The sequence below is a fragment of the Takifugu flavidus genome, chromosome 14 (assembly GCF_003711565.1).
Source record: "Takifugu flavidus isolate HTHZ2018 chromosome 14, ASM371156v2, whole genome shotgun sequence".
Lineage (NCBI taxonomy): Eukaryota > Metazoa > Chordata > Actinopteri > Tetraodontiformes > Tetraodontidae > Takifugu > Takifugu flavidus.
In genome coordinates, this window is record NC_079533.1 from 7,273,526 (window position 1) to 7,292,267 (window position 18,742).

An 18,742-nucleotide genomic window follows, 5' to 3' on the forward strand; every position below is an offset into this window, starting at 1 on the left:
ATTTATTAATTATTTTGGAGATGTGAATATTTGACATTTGCTTTCTTATGGCACCAATTACTGGCACATTAATACAGAGCAAACATTGACCTCACCGGAATAGCTGGTAGATACGCAACCACGTAAACGTTGGCAATTCTGGCGGGTTTTCAAACAGAGAAATTCAAATGTCACAAACGGTTGAAGCAACAATAAATTAAGTGTTTCATGTCAATTTACCTCACTAAATTCTCATCCTGGTGCAACAGGAGCATTATGTTGGAAAAGTTGAGGAGAACAGCCCAAGAGAGCAAACAAAACAGGAACAGGATCAGCGAGCTCCTCTGGACGATGACTCCAACACGTTTCATGTTCTGACCACCAAACGTCTGTCAATAGTGAGTGATAGCAACAGGAACTGAGTCAAACTCATTACAGAAGTTAAATGGGTTAAATGGGTTCAACTCACCTGGGAAATGAAGGGTCGCACGCCCTTACAAGTCCAAAGCCCATCGAAACTGTGCTAACATTAATGGCCTGGAAGTAAATCAGGTGACAACAGGTAACTTTTGCTGTTTGATTCTCCTCAGATAAATTTACAGAAAGGTAAAGAATATCAGTACTGCTAAGGCCAGAGTAAAGCCACCCAGCTGAGCACTTCCAATGTGACCACAGAACACGCTGGTCACAAACTTTATGGAGATTTCCAGAAGCCGACATATCGTCTGTAACAAGAAGAAGATATCAGAAGGTTCCTGACTGTCATTGATAAAGGCATCGGTCAGGTTTGGTTTTAAAGTACTGTCCATCTCACTTTCTCCGTCGGTCAGCATTTAGTCCCACCTGACGTTTTCACAATCATAGTATTATATATATCGTATTATATATAATGATATGATAAAAGCAATAATGACGACAGAAGGAATAGCTGTATAATATAGGACAACAAGTGGATAACTACGGAAGCGTATTGCTACCACACATACAAAAAAGTCAATGCTCAGTATTATGTTAGAACGAGAAACTTTCACATAATTTTAAGATGTTGTTAAATCATAACGTTCTTTTTTCCAAAGCAAAAAAGACATGAAACTGAAAGCATAAGGGAAGAATTATGGCTTCATTGATCACTTCTCACCCTCTATTTGAGTAATCAAGGTTGTACTCAAAACATAACTAGTCCAAACTTAATCAGAGAAAGTGGTAGTTAGTAGTTGTCTAGGCAACCAGCACTGTTGCCGTTTTACCGTAATACCAGAATTATCGGCGCATCCCAAAACACCGAGCGGCTGATTTGGCCAGAAAATGCGCCTCACTTGATAGCGGTAGAAAACCATTTCACATCTAACTTGTTTAATGGGGGATAAAACGTTATTACGTGAAAACATAGCTCATTCCGAGATAACGTAATCGTTTCTAGTTATAACATGATACTGAGCAAAGCACTTCTTGTATGGTTGGCAGCAATACGCTTCTGTAGTTTCTGCCTGTTATCATATATTAGACAGCGATTATTCCTGTAATCATTATTGCTACTGCCATTCTATATACTAGCGCTTCCGTAGACAACAGGTTCCCCAGCAGTGTCGTCCTGGACTCACCAGTGGTCCTGTGAGCTTCATGGTTTGGTACAACTCCTCTCTGTACATGGGGGGCAGCCACCGACAGAGAAGTTTGGACCTGGTTGCATCTCCATCGTCTTGTTCACTGTTGTCCTTCTTAGCATCGCTTTCCCCAGCAGCAGACCCCGAATCCATCACTAGATCTGCAGGATCCCGGCAACTAAAATGATTTAAGTTCTAAAGTAATACAGAGAAAGTGAGAGAGAGATGGAGAGAGGGATGGAGAAGAGAGGGATGAGAGAGGTGCAGAGAGGGATGGAGAGAGGGATGAGAGAGAGATGGAAAGAGGTTGAGAAGAGAGGGATGAAGAGGTTGCCGAGAGGGATGGAGAGAGGGATGAGAGAGAGGTGGAGAGAGGGGTGGAGAGAGAGAATCTAAATAAGTAATTTTTCATTGGGGTTACCAGTGTGAGCCCATTACACACATGGGAGTGACTTTATTAATAGGCCTATCAATTAGATTGTTAACAGAAAGTCTCCACCAATGTACCAGTACATATTAATAAACAATTCATTTAAATTCATCATTCAAAGCGATGCTACGCTTTCCCCGGCAGCAGACCCCGAATCTAGATCTGCAGGATCCCGGCAACTAAAATGATTTATGTTCTAAAGTAATACAGAGAAAGTGAGAGAGAGATGGAGAGAGATGGAGATTTAATCACATCTTTATTCTGCCATTTTGTTCAACATTAACAGGAAATCATAGGACAAAGCAGCTTGAAAACTGACAATAGGTAAATGAATAGATGGAAGACAAATTATACCAGTTGGTCTGAAAAAAGAAAGGTCAAATCCCATAAACGAGCCTCCACTGGAGGTCAGCCACCATCTTGGAGAGAAGGAGGTTGTCGAAGCTCCTCCACTCAGGCCGAACCTCTTTCCCCAGGGCTAGTTTGGCCCTCCAGTGTGATCGGGACTGGCGCTCCAGCCTCTGCCTGTTCCGTCCCCTCACCATCAGTCCAGTCAGAGCCTTGCTCTCAGCCAAGACCAGTGTCACTTTTCCATACAGTCTTTTCCATTAAGACGTGTCCATCAATAATGTGGTGCAGCTCCACAGACTGAGGCTTAAAGTGTAGGGAGACCAGGATTCCCACGCCAGCACTGTTGGACAGTTTGTGGCTGCGGAAGACCTGGCCTGGCCACTACCTCCTCCAGTCCCCCTCATTGTGAGTCTCTTGAATTCGTAGAACCTCCAGTTTTGTCAGCCAGCACGGCTGAAACAGGGAAGCTCGCTTGGTATCAGAGCGAGACCCGTTGATATTAAGAGTCCCGATCTTGATGTTCATGATGAACCACAAAGTGAGAGAACAAATAAAAACGGGATAGGATAGACATCGTCATTAAAAAAAAAGACACTAGCTGACGTCTTCAAACAGAGCACTCTTGGCCTTGGTGACCAGCTTTTAGAGTCTGTAGACCTCCTGCTCTGAAAAGACATTTTCCTTTTTAAAACGATTTACCGATCTTATAAAACCATTCAAATCAGGGAAGAAACTTTCGGTCCTGATTGCCCTCTGACCCTTAGTGTCAGATTAAGTGACCATCGGAGTCTTTAAGGACCATATAAAGCTGCCTCCGATGACACACCACGTGCTTTAACTTCAGGGACTTGCATCCCAGCAGCACCATTCGAACCGGCGAGACCACCTGTCCGTACCTGGACAGAGCTTTACACAGGTCGTCGTGTTTAATAAACGGTGGTGCGTTGTGTGATTTTGTTGGCCGGATTCACCAGCGGATAAACGGGGATGAAGGCGTCCCTGAGGACGACGCCGCTCTCCACCTTGGACACGTCGTCTAAGAAAATGAGCACCGCGCTGTTCATTCTGGAGGCCGACTTCACCTCTCGAAGCCCACCACCTCACCCACAGCATAGCTCACCTCCTCAACCGACACACCGGCAAAACCTTCACCGCGTGTCGAGAAACAAACAGTTCGATCAAGCACTCTGAGTGATTCCAGACGAATTTAAACCTCTTCTCCTTGTTTACGTCACTTATCGCGACCTTTTGGCCCCTCCGAGACTTCGAGGTTTGTCTAAACAAAGCTTTATTGACACCTGTGAAACAAACACTGGGAGCTCACTACAGCGGTGAGTCCCGATGTGTGAGCCGGCGCCCTGGTGGACGGTGTTGGTACTGCCGGTCGGCGCTGAGACTATATAAAATAAATAAGTTAGGAATCGAAATAATTTGATAAACTTATTAGAATGGTTTTTAATAGATAAAAACGCATTTATAAATAAAAATACAAACCAATTCAGTGTTCTTCTACTCTCATCTTAACTCAATACGATGAGGGTCACCTCATTTTTCAACCCCTCACATAAGTATTGGAATGTAACTCATATCTCATTATCAATGGGGGATCATAACTGAGGGAATATTTCATCTTGTTTTGTGCCCTGCAAGATGCTGTGGTGGCTGCCAAGTGTCACAAGGAAAACAGAAAATGAAGCGTCAATTCAAAACCAATAATCAAAGCAAAACAATGTCATCTAAAGTATTCAAGAGGGTGCCTATCAATTGGATTCACAAGTGTTGGGCTGGAAGTCTTTAAACTGTCTGTGTGTAATACAACATTTACATGTGATACAACAGCACTTACGGCTTGAAGGACCAATCAGAGGAAATAATTGGATGTTCAGCCGGATTACTGTCTGCAGCTCACATCCATTCAGCCAGACATCCACAAACTGACAGCTAAGGTTAGTTAACGTGAGTTGATATAGTCGCACAATACAATAGGTTTCAAATTATAAAGGGTTGCTTTAGGATCAGAGCACTGATCACTGGGTCTCATTCATAAAATTTGGGCAGAGCGAATATGTTTAAACTGTTTGTAGACGTACATTTACGTCAATCTGGCATTCATCAACATTTTAGTAGCTCAGATCTGTTCGTAGCTACTATCAAAACCTTCACATGATTTCGACCGTGTGTCGCACCTGTGTAAATGTACCAACACACATAAAAAGCGCTGGTCACTATTGTAAATTACAACTTAAATTCATATTGCGCTCTGTTATGTAAATTGTAAGCACATGCCTTTCAAAAAATGTGATATAGGCATAGCCTAAACATGAAAAACCATTAGAAATATATGCAAAAAATATAGGAAATATATGCAAAGGCACGGGTCCTCCCCGGGACAAGTCACCAGTTCTTTGTAGGGTCCTAGTTGAGCATTTCTTGGTTTGGTACATTGCTCAAGGGCACCTTGACAGTGCTCTGCAGGTGTTTTAGAAACTTAAACCACTTCCGCAAAACACACTCATACACACAAACACATACACACACACAAGCGCACGCTCTCACACACACACACAAGCGCGCGTGCACACACACACACACACAGAGTTAAAGGCCCTGCATTAAACAAAGTCCACTAAACTAAGCTGTTCTGTGCACAATACAAAAAGATTAAAAGCTGCAACATGAGAGATAACAGGAAATATGTTAGCCTAAATCATTTCCTTTAACATTAGACAACACTCACCTTGACGTCACCTTCAGGTTACACATTCCAGCTAAAGAGTTTTTGTGTTTGGTGGGACAGAGGAGCTGATTATCTAAATGAGTCCTGCTACTTGCAGTTTATCACTTCAGCTCTGCACATTCCAATACCGTGAACTTTAACCCCTACCAACTGCGGCAGTACATGATAATGCTAACTGTGTATGTGGTGGGAGGTAAAAGCAGCTTTGGACTAAATATTAACACTATAAATAGATTCAATTTTCTTCTTTTAACTAGTAAAATATGAGCAAAAGCATAGCATTATTTTATTCTATTAAAGCTGCATATGATAAAATATATTGTTTAAAAACACTGCATATATTTGTAGTTATTGTTACTTACAATCCAAACACCACAGTGAGACCAAATACATTTGATACATTATTTTACATATGTCATGTATGAAGGAAGTAGCTTTAATATCAAGCACGTGTCGTTTAAATTACAAACCAGATCTGAGAACTGATCCCAAGAGCTGCAGCTCAGTGGTTTAACAGCAGGAGCAACATGGAATAACTGACTGGTCCGATGAGGAGAATTCCTGCTGTCTGCTGGCTTTTCACTGTGAGGAGCTTTATAATTCAATGTAAATATAAATGTTTTAAATATTCAGAAACAAAATTATCTTGACAGAACTCATCCAAAAATTCAGGTTTTCTTTTTTTAAATACACCGCTTCATCAAAGCATTAGCTTAAGAGCATCAATAATCTTGAAGGAAATACAGGAAGAACCTATAAAATGCCTATAAATGTTAACGTCCAACAAATAAAAATGTTATATGAGCATTTGAGATTTTTTTGAAAACAGTAAAACATGTCAGAGGGTGGTAATCTGAGAGGGTGTTGACAGGAACAGTTAACTAAAAGCACGAGAAACCCAATTAGAAACAAAGAGGGATGATAAAAAAGGTCCTCACCCACTTGTAAACCGTTTAAGAGCCGTATTTATGCAGGAAACATCAGGAAGAAGGAGAACAGAGGCAAAACTTCTCATCAGGTAAAAACATCATCCTGTGAACGTGGAACGTCTTTGGTGCTTTTTCATTTCTGCTGCTTGTGTGGAGACAAATCAGTTATTTAAAGCTCATTTACAGAGTTTACTATTAACCCAGCTATTTCTCGGACATGCGCGTGAATTTCTAGATTTTTTTTTTCTACCCTTGAAGTCCTTCTGTGAGACAACCTCTGGAAATCTCCGACTACAGTGACAAATTTTCAGAAACACGTTTTGCTGATATTTTGCATCTCAGAACACAGAGACATGAAGTCAATGTTCAGACAGGTGTTTCTCCAATGGCTCCTGTGCTCCTGTACAACCCAGGTGTTAGGTAAGGGCTTCTGGTCATTCAATCATGAACTTAGTAAGCATTCAAGCGAGGGCTCGTAACCTTCTCCCTCCGTCTTTGGCTCTTCCCGAAGGTGTCCTGATCCAGACGGCTCCGGGAACCAGCACCGACGGCGTTATAGTGACAGAGCTGAATAAGACCGTGTCGCTGGTTTGCCACATTAATGGCAGCTCGTACCAAGATGAAAATTTGGTCTGGCTGAGGAATGGTGCCACTATCAGCCTAAAAGAAGGAAACACAGAAGGCCGCAGCAGCGTTTGCATCACCCCTGTCATCCAGGCAGACAACGGCGCCACATTCACCTGCTACCTGAGTAAAAACTCCTCACTGAGAGACTCGATCACCCTGAACGTCACATGTAAGTCTCAGTTAGGCATCCCAGCAGCTGGATTTGCAGATACTTTCTGAAATCTTTTCATTTTACTTCTGTTGTTTCTGAATATGACACATGCTATCCCAAGAATTTTTGGAATATCTATTATGGGCAATCAAAGCGAGCAAAATAAACCCGATGAAGCACTCTAGTTCCTAAATATGATTCATTCAGAAATTGGGCTCACATAAAAGAAAGAGGACAGGCAGATGAAAGCATTTATTTGGCTGAATAAAGTAAAACTAAAATAGAAAGCTTCTGATACGTGATGCGGCAGGAAGTTTCAACATTTAAGCGCTTGTGTCTAATTTACAACTATTGAAATATGCAAGTCAAGAAGTTCAGTTAAGAACTTTAAAAGATTTCTTTAAAATTTTACAACAGCAATTTTAACTGAACCTTGAAGTGTCTTGAAGTATCAACCCAAAACTGTTAGGGAAGGGGGGGGGTAATTGCGTAACTGCAGCCTCCCACCAGGTGGCAAATGAGACCCTCTGTTCAGGTAGCTTTAATGAACACTTAGTGCGCAGCTTTAATATTAAGGCTTTTAGCTGTTATTGTTTGATCTAAAGCAATAATATGCATGTGTGTAACAGCAGTGTGATCCCCCCCCCAGATGGCCCGCAGCTTTCTGGGTCAGAGGAAATTACGGTAGAAAAAGAGGAGGCGCTGGTGCTGCAGTGTGACATTTGGGCCAATCCGCCAGTCCAGTCCGTGTCCTGGACCTTTAATAACACTAATGTGGATCTGGAGGCCACGGGTTTGCTGGAGACCACTGACGGGTTTAACACCAAGCTGTCCAACGGCAGAGCGGTAAAAAGCTTACACGAAGGCACCTATGAGTGTTCAGCTATTCACGCCATCTATGGACGACACACCAAGACCTTCTATGTCACGGTAACAGGTCAGTTTGCATAACCCCCCTTTGTAAAGCCAGACGTTTGGGTTGAAAATGCCCATAATCAGCGCAGTGTGTAACCAACACATCCGTGGATGAATCATCCTCGCCATTATCCTCATTTGTAGAGAAGACCTTCAAGTTCCCACTGTTCCCCATGATAGCTGGGCTGGTGGTGGTGTTCCTGACTATACTTCTGGCTATTATCGCTCGATGTCAGAGAATCATGAAGGTAACGCAGTCGAAGCACAAAGGCCGAGCTTGACTCACCCGAACTGACTCATCTAATGCTTTATCCTCTTCTGCCAGTGCTTCCAGTAGGTCTCCTGTCCTCGCTTCACCGGGTATGGAGTGATTCAAAGGTCCGCCTGATTCTGCAACATAGTGTTTAATTTTTAATATATTGGAGATGTTTCCTTTTTCCTTTAGGCTTTAATATTCAGAAATGTGCGTTGGAAGGCGAACGAGTCCGAGCTGTCAGAACCAGTGAAGGTGGTTAGCAGAACCATAGGAAACAATGTGGGGGGGCAGCAAGCCTGCTTCTTTTTAAATGTACATGTGAAAAGCACCAACTTGATGTTTCCATTGTGTTTTTGTAAGATTGTTCTAGTTTTGAGCAGAAACAGGATAAACATTTATATCCTCTGTATAATGCAACTTCTTAATATTTATTGTTGTACTTGGAAAATCTAACATAAATCGAATAAACATTAAAAGTCATACCTTTTAATGTTTTTTTTTTTCGTCTTTCTGCAGTGTTTAAAAAAGTTTGCAGTCCTTTTCTGAACTTTAACCTGTATTTTAATGAGCTCTGTGTTCATTGAGCCACAAGTTGAGCCATAAACACGCCCGGGCTATCGGGAGGGTCAAAGTCCGCAGTGGTTCGCTTTTGCCGATAAAAAGTTAACAAGATCACATAAAAGGCGACAAACTTAAATGAGAACGATAACAGATTCACCAACAATGCAAAAAATAAACAGCAGGTTTTTTGTGTAAAAGGAGCTGATGGAGGACACGTGTTTGAATTTTATGTGGGAGATCTATTACATTCTTTTATATGGCATGCCATTTACTTTAGTGCTCCTTATTTTAATGTAGCCTTTAGATAAGTCGTCTTTAAAGCCACAAACGAAATTTCTCGTAAATCTTGTAAACCTGAGTGCAGCCTTTGACATCATTGATCAGAAAGATTTGCATCAAGGACGTCGACGAGCTTCTAGATAGGACTTTTGCAGTGTCCAAAGGTAACTGATCATTTGTCCTTGTCCACGTCTTCACAATCATCTAGAACTCCCTGCTGGACATTTAGGTGTGATACTTGACTTAAGCCTCCACGTTGATCAGCATGTCAAAAAACAAGACCCATCCAGTCTTGCTGCTTCCATCTTCATGGATTCTTTATCTTCATCCAACAATATCCAGATCACCATAATCCCAGTCATGATCTCGTACGTGTTAATCTTCTCCAGGTTTGACTTCTGCAACCCCGGGCTGTCCAGAATCTCCAAATGGTCCCTCACTCCCAACAGCAAGTTCAAAGTTCAGCAGTGAAGCTGCTCACGGGTCCTAACAGACGTCATCACATCAACCCCATACTGGCCTTCCCCCAGTTCGACATATCCAGGAGCCTGAACATTAATATACATTTTTTCTTAAAAAAAACAACATATATTAATGTTCAATTAACTGCCTCAATTTTTGCTGTGCTGCTGTTTGAACTGGCTATTAAGCACTTAAAAATCCTGACTTCTAAACGGTGTCATTTAAATAAAGTTTTTATGAATTGCATTCACGTGGAGGTGAATGGTGTTTATGCTGTACATGACATCAGGAGGTAATAATGAACTCTTTCTTGGTGGCCTATCGTGACACCTGCTGGACATGTTGCAGTATCTTTAATTTAGCGTTTCCTCAAATAACAAGACGGAAAATCCATTTAGCTCCTGCAGAGTGAGTCGGATTTTCACTGTTGTGTTAAATCAGAATCACAAACCACAGTAAAGGGAAGAAAAAAACACAATAATAATGATAATGATGATGATAATAATAATAATAATAATAATAATAATAATAATAATATAATAATAATAATAATAATGGGAATTCCCCTCTAAACCAGGAGGAGGTTCTGAACCCTTCTTTATTAACAAATAAAATATGATTTTTTTTTTCAAATTATGTTTTACTGGTGCACAAAATGAACCATGCATCAACAACACTAGGAACAAGGAACAAACCTGGCAAAGCGTGATTTTCATACAAAAACATGTGATCAGGTGAGCTGATCCTCGTGATCCTCGCAGCTCATCAGTGTGTGGAGGCAGAGTGGCCCTTTCAGTACATCTGGCTCTCTTCGCCTTGAATTCTGCAAACTTTGTGTTCTTGTTCCTCATCTCCGTGCAGTTTAAGGAAGTCTTCCTTTAGTTTCGTCGGTGCTAGACTAGAACTAGTCCTACTAACTACTGAACTTGGCATTGCAAATCATGCAGTTGGGACGCCGATTCCCATCAGTTACACCTGTATCCATATTCGTCCGATTGCTTCTTCTGTTTTTGTTCGATTTAGTTGGTATGAAGGAATTATTAATTTAATCATTTAATAAATTCATTAGATATTAAGGGAAAAGTCACATGACGTACCGTCACAACAGTCTCCAAGGCGACTACTGCAGCACAGGTCCGAGCGGGGGTGTCAACAGGGATCATATGAGCCGAACCCCTGAGACTGACGCGCCGAACTCCTGGGGTTCGGTAGAACCCGAGTTAAGACCCACTGATCTAAACAACAAGAAGTTTCATCTTGGAAAATTGACGTCATAGAGGTGCGTCGGTGGGAAAGGGGCGTGGTCACGGCCGTTTGCCCCGCCGCCAAATTCAAACACTGGGAGAAAGAAAGGAAGGAATAAAGGAAGCAAGGAAGCAAGGAAGGAGAGCGCAGCCGACACGCAGCAGGAGGAATAAAGCAACGCTTCTAGTACTCTAGGTAAGATATTAGCTGCTCCAGTTGTTTCTGTTGTGATCGAAGTAACGATTTTTCTGTGTGAGGGGGAGTTTGCACCTTAGCTGACAGGAGGAATTAGGAATTTTATACATTGTTGAATGGACGGAGACCAGCGGCCTTTGTCTGATAAATGCGCCGATCGCTGTGTTGTGCTGTGTTTTGCTGTGTTTCTAGACGTTTATTGATCCTGGAGTTGCAGACCAACCTTAAAATGTTACTGAGAATAGTCAGCTTGATTATTGTTTCGTCATCGACATTTCTCAAATTTCCACATCAAATCACAGTATTGCAAATGTTCTCTTCCTTATTACATCTAATCTGTTTAGAAAATGAATGTAACTGTAGCCAATAACTCCACACTAATACGAATGAATTTATTCATTTACTATTGGAGTCTTCTAAAAATGGGTTTATTTATCACATTTAACAGGGAAATGGCATCTTCAGTGATGGATGGAGTTGGAAAGGCTGTGGTAGGAGTCTGGCGGGCGCATACCGTCCTGGATGAGTCTGATGGGGCAGAAAGCTCTCCAGAAGCCCCCGATCGATTTCGCAAGCTTCGCTCCTCATCCTCACTCAACTCTCTGAGAATGTCCCTGCGCAAGCGCCTGCCGCTGCGCGCCGTCCAGACCAACTCCTTGCCAGAGAATCCCACTGGGGAGCCTGTGAAGGAGCAGCCAAAAACCAGCACCGTCCGAAAACTCAGCCGATGCGCTCGCAATTCAGTCAGTGAAATGTATCAGGTGGGTGGACTCTAGTATAAAGCTGTTCTGTGTGTTCAGTGGCTCTATTGTCCTCATTTCTAATCTCCATCTTGAACCAGAGGCTGCAGAGGACCCGAGAGTTTTCCAGGGAGGAATGTTTGGTACAGACCCCAGGTCGGACAGACAACGTTGAACAAAGGGCAGCTTCCACCTCTCGCACCCCAAGACGCACGCCTGGGCGGGCTGCCACTCCCAGACGAACCCCTGGAAATGCCAACACTCCAGGGCGCACGCCAGGCTCCAGGGGACGAAGAACCCCTGATGCAGGTGTACGTGGGGTGAAGGCTGCGGGAGGCAGGAGGCACCTGGTCCGTATGGCGGCACTACGAAGCCCTTACGCCTCCCCCAGCGCCCACAGCCAGAGACTGTAAGTCCTCACGTCAGGCATCTTCCTCTTTTCTGTAATTCTGTGGCTGATTTATTTGCTGCTTCATCTTCTTTTTGTGTGTGGAAAAGAAAATTTGACCAAGATTTGGAGTCGGTGTCCAGCGGGCTCAGGAGGCTGAAGCATCTGTCTAAAGTGTTTGATGACCTGATCGGCAGAGACGACAGGTAAAACATCTGTTGAGTTTACAGCACCGATCGCCCGATGTTTGCTGTAACCAGTTTTGATTGTTACCAGTCAGAGAGAATTCCTGATCGTCCTCATGAATAAAAGCCTGTGTGTGTTTTCTACACCACAGAAGCACAGGATGGCTCCTAACAGCCGCCTACACAAATAATCCCAGATTCCTGCCTGGGAGAATTCCTTTCCCTCCTCATTTTGAAACAGGGTCTGTGTTTCTGGAATGTGGTTGAGGAGGGGGGAGAGCAGGGGCAGAGTGTGTGTGTGTGTGTGTGTGTGTGTTTGAGGGCCAGATGAAGCTCCGAGAGGGTTCGCAGCTAAATTTACATCATTTCCTGTGTTGACATTTGAAAATCTGAATTCCCGGCTGGACCAGATCAGTGAAAGACTTCCTTCCACACCACCTGCTTTTGGAATTTTAACCAGACATTGTTTCTCTTTTACACCAGACAGTTCGGCTATTCTCTAATTGCGGAGTAGTGAAGAAGGTAAACCAAACGTGCTCCTTAAACAAAAGCCAATTGGGGTTTCTTTATTCGACTTGGTGACGCGGCCGTGCATGGCGCAGCTCGTTGCACATTGTGACGCACGCAGGGGCGAGTGAATGAAATACTGATATCAACGGTCTCGCTGCGCTGTGAAGCCGTTTAACAGTGTCTGAATAACAGCATTGTCCACACAGGCTGCTCTTCTTCCTGGTCCGACTTGCATCCTCTTCCTCTGTCTTTTCCACATTTACCCCTCCTGCTGCCTGCATGTCTAATGATGCCTGAACATTTAAATATTACTTAATACTGTCAAAACTGTCCTCTTTATAAATGCATTCAGATCTTCCACATTCACGTTTTGACCTTTGTGTAAATTTCTCTTATTGACTTGTTTCTCTACTTTCAGCACAAGTGCAAAGGAAACTTGTGGAGGAGCCGTGATGAGAAAGTTGGACCCCAGCGGTAAACTCAGCCGGTCCAATCTCGCTCGCCGAGCAACAAACCTGTCTGACACACTCGGAGGCTGGGCCAACACAGCCGTGAACACTATTCACAAATCCATCTGAGCTGTGTGTATGTGACGCACGGGGCCTTTTCCAGCAATGTTGCCACCTTAATGTGATATAACTGTTAAATTTGCATGTAGTGTTGTGTCAGTATACTATCTGTGCATTTAGCAAGCATTTCTTGTCTGTTTACATAGCTCAGGTTAGCTACTTATGGACAAAATACTCTGTGTAGCTGCCAAAGGGATTTTTGTATTGACTTTATATCTTTTATAGCTGCTACAACCAAATGTTAGGTTTTATTTTTTATAGTACAAACCTGTAGCTCGTGTTCTTTCTCTATGTATGAAAAAATGTTGCACAAGTTGAATTTGGATCTTCAGAACTAACACTAATTTTCCTGACTGAGGAGAGACACAATTTCCTCTTTTTAAACAGTCTGCATGGAATAATGTTACTAACTTTGATGTGGATTATTTTTGTTTGAATTATGCCAAAATGTAAACGTGTTTTTTATGAAACAGTACTTTTATATATACTTTATATAAAGCGTAGAAAAAAATTTAATTGGGATTTTTGTTCTTTCCAGGTTTCAGTCCAGATTTAAGGACCTGTGAATGATGTGCACATTTTGTGACTACACTGCTTGAAAAGAATATAAAGTCTATCACTTTAAACAGTCGGGCAAAATCTAGTAGTTTAGCCTTGATTTAACGCATATGATTCATTATAATTTGTCTAATTTCATGCTGTCCTAATCTGGCATATAAAGCAGTTTAAAAGAGAGCCTTTTCCCATATATATATATACACACACACACACACACATAGACTTTATCCACTGCATTTAACCCATACTTGCAAGTGCCATGCACCAGTGTGTGTATATGCAATAAACATCCAAGTAGTGGGGGAGACGCTCACGGGCACCGCAGCAGCGACCAGCACACACATATGTAAAATATGCAAGAATGATTTAAAAGCCATCAGGATGCAAAACATTTAAACTCACTTTACAATGAAGCAGTAAAATGTGAATTTTCAGCCAATGATTTTGATTTATTTAAAAGTGTTATGGCAGAGCTATGCCATGAATTCACAATTCTGATGTTCGTTAAATCAATTTCATGCACTTGTTTGCTTTAGAACATATATATCAGTAAAATTGCAAAAAAGAGACATATTTAATTGAAAACTGACTTTTTCCAAATATGTTTTTCAGCCTCCTTTATCAATCTAATTAAGTTTCAATGATTGGAAGTTAAAACGGGCCCTGCCAAACAACCCCTGGCCAACAGATGGCGGTAGTGCACCTTTAATGTGGTTCGCCAACTTCCTTGGTCAAAAAAGAAGATATCTGAAACGACAATCGCTCAGTTTGTCCCCTCTCTGTACCCGTCGTTAGCCCCACGCCTCGCGGCCATCGCTCCACCTCCGTCTCTCCGGCTTTGTACCGAGCTGAATCCACGCCGCGGCCAACATCTACCAGACAGCGGGCTGCTAAACAATAAATAATGGCTCTCCACGTCCCAAAGGCTCCTGGCTTTGCCCAGATGTTGAAAGATGGTGCCAGGGTAAAGCGAAATTAACGTGTTGATTGTTGCTGTTCTGTAGTTTTAAGTGCGTTGTGAACCAAGCATGCTAGCTAACTTTAGCCGTGGCTCATTCGCAGTCATGTGGGAGAGTTCTAGAAGGTAGCGGCGACGCTCCCACTCACTTCCCCAGCCTCAGATTATAAACCAAAATGCAGTTTGTCTGTGTTTTCACTGCATTTAATCCTACACAATTACGTAAAACCTGCGGTACTAACTGTGGTCCCGGGAAGACGCACCCATTAAGCTGTCACTGCGCATAATTTGTCGGCATGTCAGAGATGCTCCCGCTTAACTAGTTAATTCTGGTTGGCTTGCAAACTAGTTTTCTATCTGTCGCACAAGCACATATAATTTATTACAATACAGTGTTATTTTCTATTTCAGCACTATTCGGGGCTCGACGAGGCAGTGTTTCGTAACATCAGAGCCTGTAAGGAGCTTTCTCATACCACACGCACCGCCTATGGGCCAAATGGTAATTTCTCCCCTCCAGCAGTAATATAACGTTGTTTTGAGTCTTTGGCTCATGCAAAGCTGATATTATTGTTGGCTAAGGATCAATTTTGAAACCTTTGCTTTTTAGGCATGAACAAAATGGTCATCAACAACTTGGAGAAGCTGTTTGTCACGAACGATGCCGCAACCATTCTCAGAGAGCTTGAGGTTGGGAATTATCTTTGGGATGGGGAATTGGCACTTGATTGAACTGGTTTGCAGTGAACGTGGTTACACCTTTTCATTACAGGTACAGCACCCAGCTGCCAAAATGTTGGTGATGGCATCCCACATGCAAGAGCAGGAGGTTGGAGATGGTACAAACTTTGTGCTGGTCTTTGCTGGAGTTCTCCTTGAGGTGGCAGAAGAGCTCCTCAGAATGGGCCTTTCTGTGTCACAGGTTATTGAATTTGATATCTTGCCCTTTCAATGTTTGTGTGTTTTGCCTTATACATGTTGTGCTTTTTATTTTAATGGTCTACATTCTATTGAAAACAAAATTCCTTACCAAAATTACCAACTTTGCTGTCTGTGTTCTTTTCCTCTCACTCCAGTTGATAGAAGGCTATGAGAAGGCCTGCAAAAAGGCTCTGGAGATTCTACCAGATTGTGTCTGTTCCTCGGCCAAGAACCTCCACGATGTCAAAGAGGCAGCGTCTTACATTCGTACAGCGGTGGCCAGTAAACAATATGGCAATGAAGACTTCCTGGCAGACCTCATCGCGGAGGCCTGTGGTGAGTTAATTCTGCAAATTGTTGGGACATTCGGACTAGATTTAAAGAAATGATCCTTTTGTGCTAATGAAATTATTTCTCTTTCCTTAAAGTGTCCATTTTCCCGGACTCTGGCAGTTTCAACGTTGATAATGTCAGAGTTTGCAAAATATTGGTGAGAAGTTGTGGTTTTATCTCCATCAGTTTTGGCGGTGTGGTTTTTGTTCTCATCTAAATGGACCGGTCTGTTCAGGGTTGTGGGGTGACGGCATCATCCGTGCTGCATGGCATGGTCTTTAAGAAGGAGGTCGAGGGGGATGTCACATCAGTCAAAGATGCCAAGATCGTGGTCTTCTCCTGCCCCTTTGATTGTATGGTGACGGAGACCAAGGTAGTGAACCAATAATAGTGTTATCAAGTAGCAGACACTGCTCTGTCTTAGCTGACCACAGGTCAAGCTAACCTTGTTGAGAGATTTCTGTTCAGCACATAACAGTACTGTCTTGTCTCACAGGGCACAGTTCTGATTAACAATGCGAAGGAACTCATGGATTTCAGTAAAGGAGAGGAGGTCATGATGGAGGCTCAGGTGAAGGCCATCAAGGATGCCGGCGCCAATGTGGTAGTAGCTGGCGGAAAAGTGGCCGACATGGCGCTGCACTATGCCAACAAATACCAGCTCATGGTGGTGAGGTAAGGGCTTTAGGAACCTACAGTTTCTCACAATATAACCGTATGATAATTGTGGCATTATTGTCTTCATTTCTGTTATTAGGCTCAACTCTAAGTGGGACCTCAGGAGGTTGTGCAAGACGGTGCAAGCTGTGGCCCTGCCCCGGATGGTAAAGATGTTTGGTTCACATTTAGTAGTTAAGCCATGAGAATGAGGTCCTAAATTCAGACGACCTCTTTTCAAAGGGGGCTCCAACTCCAGAAGAGATGGGTCACTGTGATAGTGTGTATGTAACTGAAGTTGGGGACACGCAGGTGGTGGTTTTCAAACACGGTATAGTCTGCTGTTTTTCTTATATTATCGCACCTGATCTTTGTTGTTATGTTTAGCTTTAAAGGTGCATTCCCTTTAACAGAGAAGGAAGACGGCGCCATCTCCACAGTGGTGATCAGAGGCTCCACCGATAACCTGATGGATGACATTGAGAGGGCTGTGGATGATGGGGTCAACACCTTCAAGCTTTTGGTCAGGGTATGTCAACACAAGGAAAGATTATAACAAATATACATTGAGAATACTATATTTTGCCTCGAGGAGCAGGGTTTCCAATGTTATGCGTGCTTGTTCCCCAGGACAAGCGGCTGGTACCTGGAGCAGGTGCCACAGAGATCGAACTGGCCAAGCACCTCACTTCCTACGGAGAGGTAGACGGCATTTACTGCACGCTCATCCCTGGTTCTGTGATTGCAGCATTTTCTCACCAAGGAGACAAACGTGACCTTGTTTTTGTGTGACAGTCCTGCCCTGGTCTGGAGCAATATGCTATTAAGAAGTTTGCTGAGGCCTTTGAGGTGCTGCCACGTGCGCTTGCTGAGAACTCTGGTGTGAAGGCTACTGAGCTCATCTCTAAACTGTACGCCACACATCACGAGGGAAACAAAAACATGGGCTTCGATATCGAGGTGCGTACGAACTAGACGACACAGGCAAGAAGCAAATCGGTAGTGTGAAGCTACTGTGTCTGGTTACATGGAACGCATTGATTGACCTGTTTGTGACTGCCTTGCTTACAGGCTGAAGGACCGGCTGTGAGGGACGTCCTAGAATGTGGTATTCTGGAGCCTTACCTGGTCAAATACTGGGGCATTAAACTGGCCTCTAACGCCGCCATTACAGTACTGAGAGTCGACCAGGTGTGTACACCAATACTTAAAGCACACTGCTGATCCACAACAGTGAACTCATTGGTTTAAAAACAAGAATGACACCCCAATTTGTTAAGATTTAAGTTAAAGCACTCAAGCACTCCACACCTAATGTTTGCAGGTCAAAGCTTCATCTTTGTTTGTACCTATGTTGTCTCCTTCATCATGAAAAGTCTGTCTCGGTAGCTGTTTTCCTCAGTCCAGCAGGTGAAGGGCCTCCCAATGATCCCCAGGTAGTTGACTTTAGTGCGTGTACTTATTTGCAATGCAGATCATCATGGCTAAGCCTGCAGGGGGACCCAAGGCTCCCAAACAGAGGGGCCACTGGGACAAGGACAGTTGGGACGAGGAGCCCGATAAATTTGATACTCACCATTAAGGGGCGTTTATATGCACCCTCCATCAGTAGGTCCTGGAATGGGTTTTGACTCACTCGTTTGTTCTCACTCACTCACTCACTCGCTCACAGGACTGTATAAAGGATCGTCTTCACAACTAACACTGGGTGTGATAAACAGCTGTGCAAAAGTGTTCATGCCTCCTGATTTTAGAATGCCTCTCACTGCCAAACACCTGGAGTTTGAATATGGTGGTTTTTAGCTTGCTGCATGCAGTTTCAGGTGTGGTTGAATCACCGGAGCCGCGGTGCTGCGTCCTCTGCTCACATCGGCATTTTCAGTGCAGCTCAGCAATGCCTTTGGCTTTTTCTTTCAGATCATCATGGCCAGACCAGCAGGGGGACCCAAACCTCCCCAGGGCAAGAAGGACTTTGATGAAGACGACTGAGGCTGATGCTTGTCCGGCTGCTGTTCCTTTAACCCCGAACACGCTCACGTGGATTTGCAAAAGATTTTCTACTTGTTTATTTAAAGCGCAACAGTTTGGTTTTTTTTGTAGCAACAGCCACCAGTTGGCTGTCCAACTATGTGGAAACTTATGGATGGCACTGTTTGCTTTTTACGTTCTTGGTCCCAAATAAAAGGCTCTTGCTGTCATATG

At 43.3% G+C, this 18,742-nt stretch overlaps 4 protein-coding genes across 15 annotated transcripts in view; 3 read left to right on the forward strand and 1 right to left on the reverse strand.

The window, feature by feature from the left end:
* LOC130537678 (multidrug and toxin extrusion protein 1-like) overlaps positions 1-10,562 on the reverse strand; it is a 28,085-nt gene extending 17,523 nt beyond the window's left edge. Inside the window, exons 1-6 of one of the 7 annotated variants that reach the window (XM_057054651.1) lie at positions 10,379-10,562; positions 8,010-8,113; positions 6,040-6,690; positions 1,581-1,778; positions 603-704; positions 463-516 (exon numbers count right to left, since the gene is read on the reverse strand). In XM_057054651.1, the coding sequence (XP_056910631.1) occupies positions 463-516; positions 603-704; positions 1,581-1,736 (312 nt within the window). In that variant the 5' untranslated portion in view covers positions 1,737-1,778; positions 6,040-6,690; positions 8,010-8,113; positions 10,379-10,562. The other 6 variants (XM_057054650.1, XM_057054652.1, XM_057054649.1 and 3 more) reach the window with 6 other exon arrangements.
* Positions 5,602-8,459, forward strand: tmigd1 (transmembrane and immunoglobulin domain containing 1). Of its 4 annotated transcripts, none has more exons than XM_057054683.1 (8): positions 5,602-5,685; positions 6,076-6,119; positions 6,373-6,450; positions 6,542-6,826; positions 7,458-7,745; positions 7,868-7,971; positions 8,049-8,083; positions 8,169-8,459. In XM_057054683.1, exons 3-7 carry the CDS (start codon positions 6,384-6,386, stop codon positions 8,058-8,060), a joined length of 756 nt encoding a protein of 251 aa, XP_056910663.1. In that variant the 5' UTR covers positions 5,602-5,685; positions 6,076-6,119; positions 6,373-6,383; the 3' UTR covers positions 8,061-8,083; positions 8,169-8,459. The 4 variants fall into 4 exon arrangements, with proteins under 4 accessions (XP_056910663.1, XP_056910661.1, XP_056910659.1 ...); XM_057054681.1 differs by having other exon boundaries at positions 5,619-5,685; positions 6,328-6,450; XM_057054679.1 differs by lacking the exon at positions 5,602-5,685 and adding an exon at positions 5,691-5,707 and having other exon boundaries at positions 6,328-6,450.
* Positions 10,525-13,752, forward strand: LOC130537689 (uncharacterized). Of its 2 annotated transcripts, XM_057054678.1 has the most exons (6): positions 10,525-10,721; positions 11,170-11,482; positions 11,563-11,870; positions 11,960-12,055; positions 12,518-12,556; positions 12,963-13,752. In XM_057054678.1, exons 2-5 carry the CDS (start codon positions 11,174-11,176, stop codon positions 12,546-12,548), a joined length of 744 nt encoding a protein of 247 aa, XP_056910658.1. In that variant the 5' UTR covers positions 10,525-10,721; positions 11,170-11,173; the 3' UTR covers positions 12,549-12,556; positions 12,963-13,752. The 2 variants fall into 2 exon arrangements, with proteins under 2 accessions (XP_056910658.1, XP_056910657.1); XM_057054677.1 differs by lacking the exon at positions 12,518-12,556.
* Positions 13,753-14,396: 644 nt separating this feature from the next.
* cct8 (chaperonin containing TCP1, subunit 8 (theta)) lies at positions 14,397-18,740 on the forward strand. Of its 2 annotated transcripts, XM_057054666.1 has the most exons (16): positions 14,397-14,635; positions 15,041-15,131; positions 15,240-15,319; positions 15,402-15,551; positions 15,706-15,886; positions 15,979-16,040; positions 16,119-16,256; positions 16,380-16,558; positions 16,641-16,707; positions 16,784-16,871; positions 16,954-17,069; positions 17,171-17,242; positions 17,336-17,500; positions 17,612-17,731; positions 18,015-18,148; positions 18,458-18,740. In XM_057054666.1, exons 1-15 carry the CDS (start codon positions 14,576-14,578, stop codon positions 18,120-18,122), a joined length of 1,677 nt encoding a protein of 558 aa, XP_056910646.1. In that variant the 5' UTR covers positions 14,397-14,575; the 3' UTR covers positions 18,123-18,148; positions 18,458-18,740. The 2 variants fall into 2 exon arrangements, with proteins under 2 accessions (XP_056910646.1, XP_056910647.1); XM_057054667.1 differs by lacking the exon at positions 18,015-18,148 and having other exon boundaries at positions 14,398-14,635.
* The last annotated feature ends 2 nt before the right edge of the window (positions 18,741-18,742 follow it).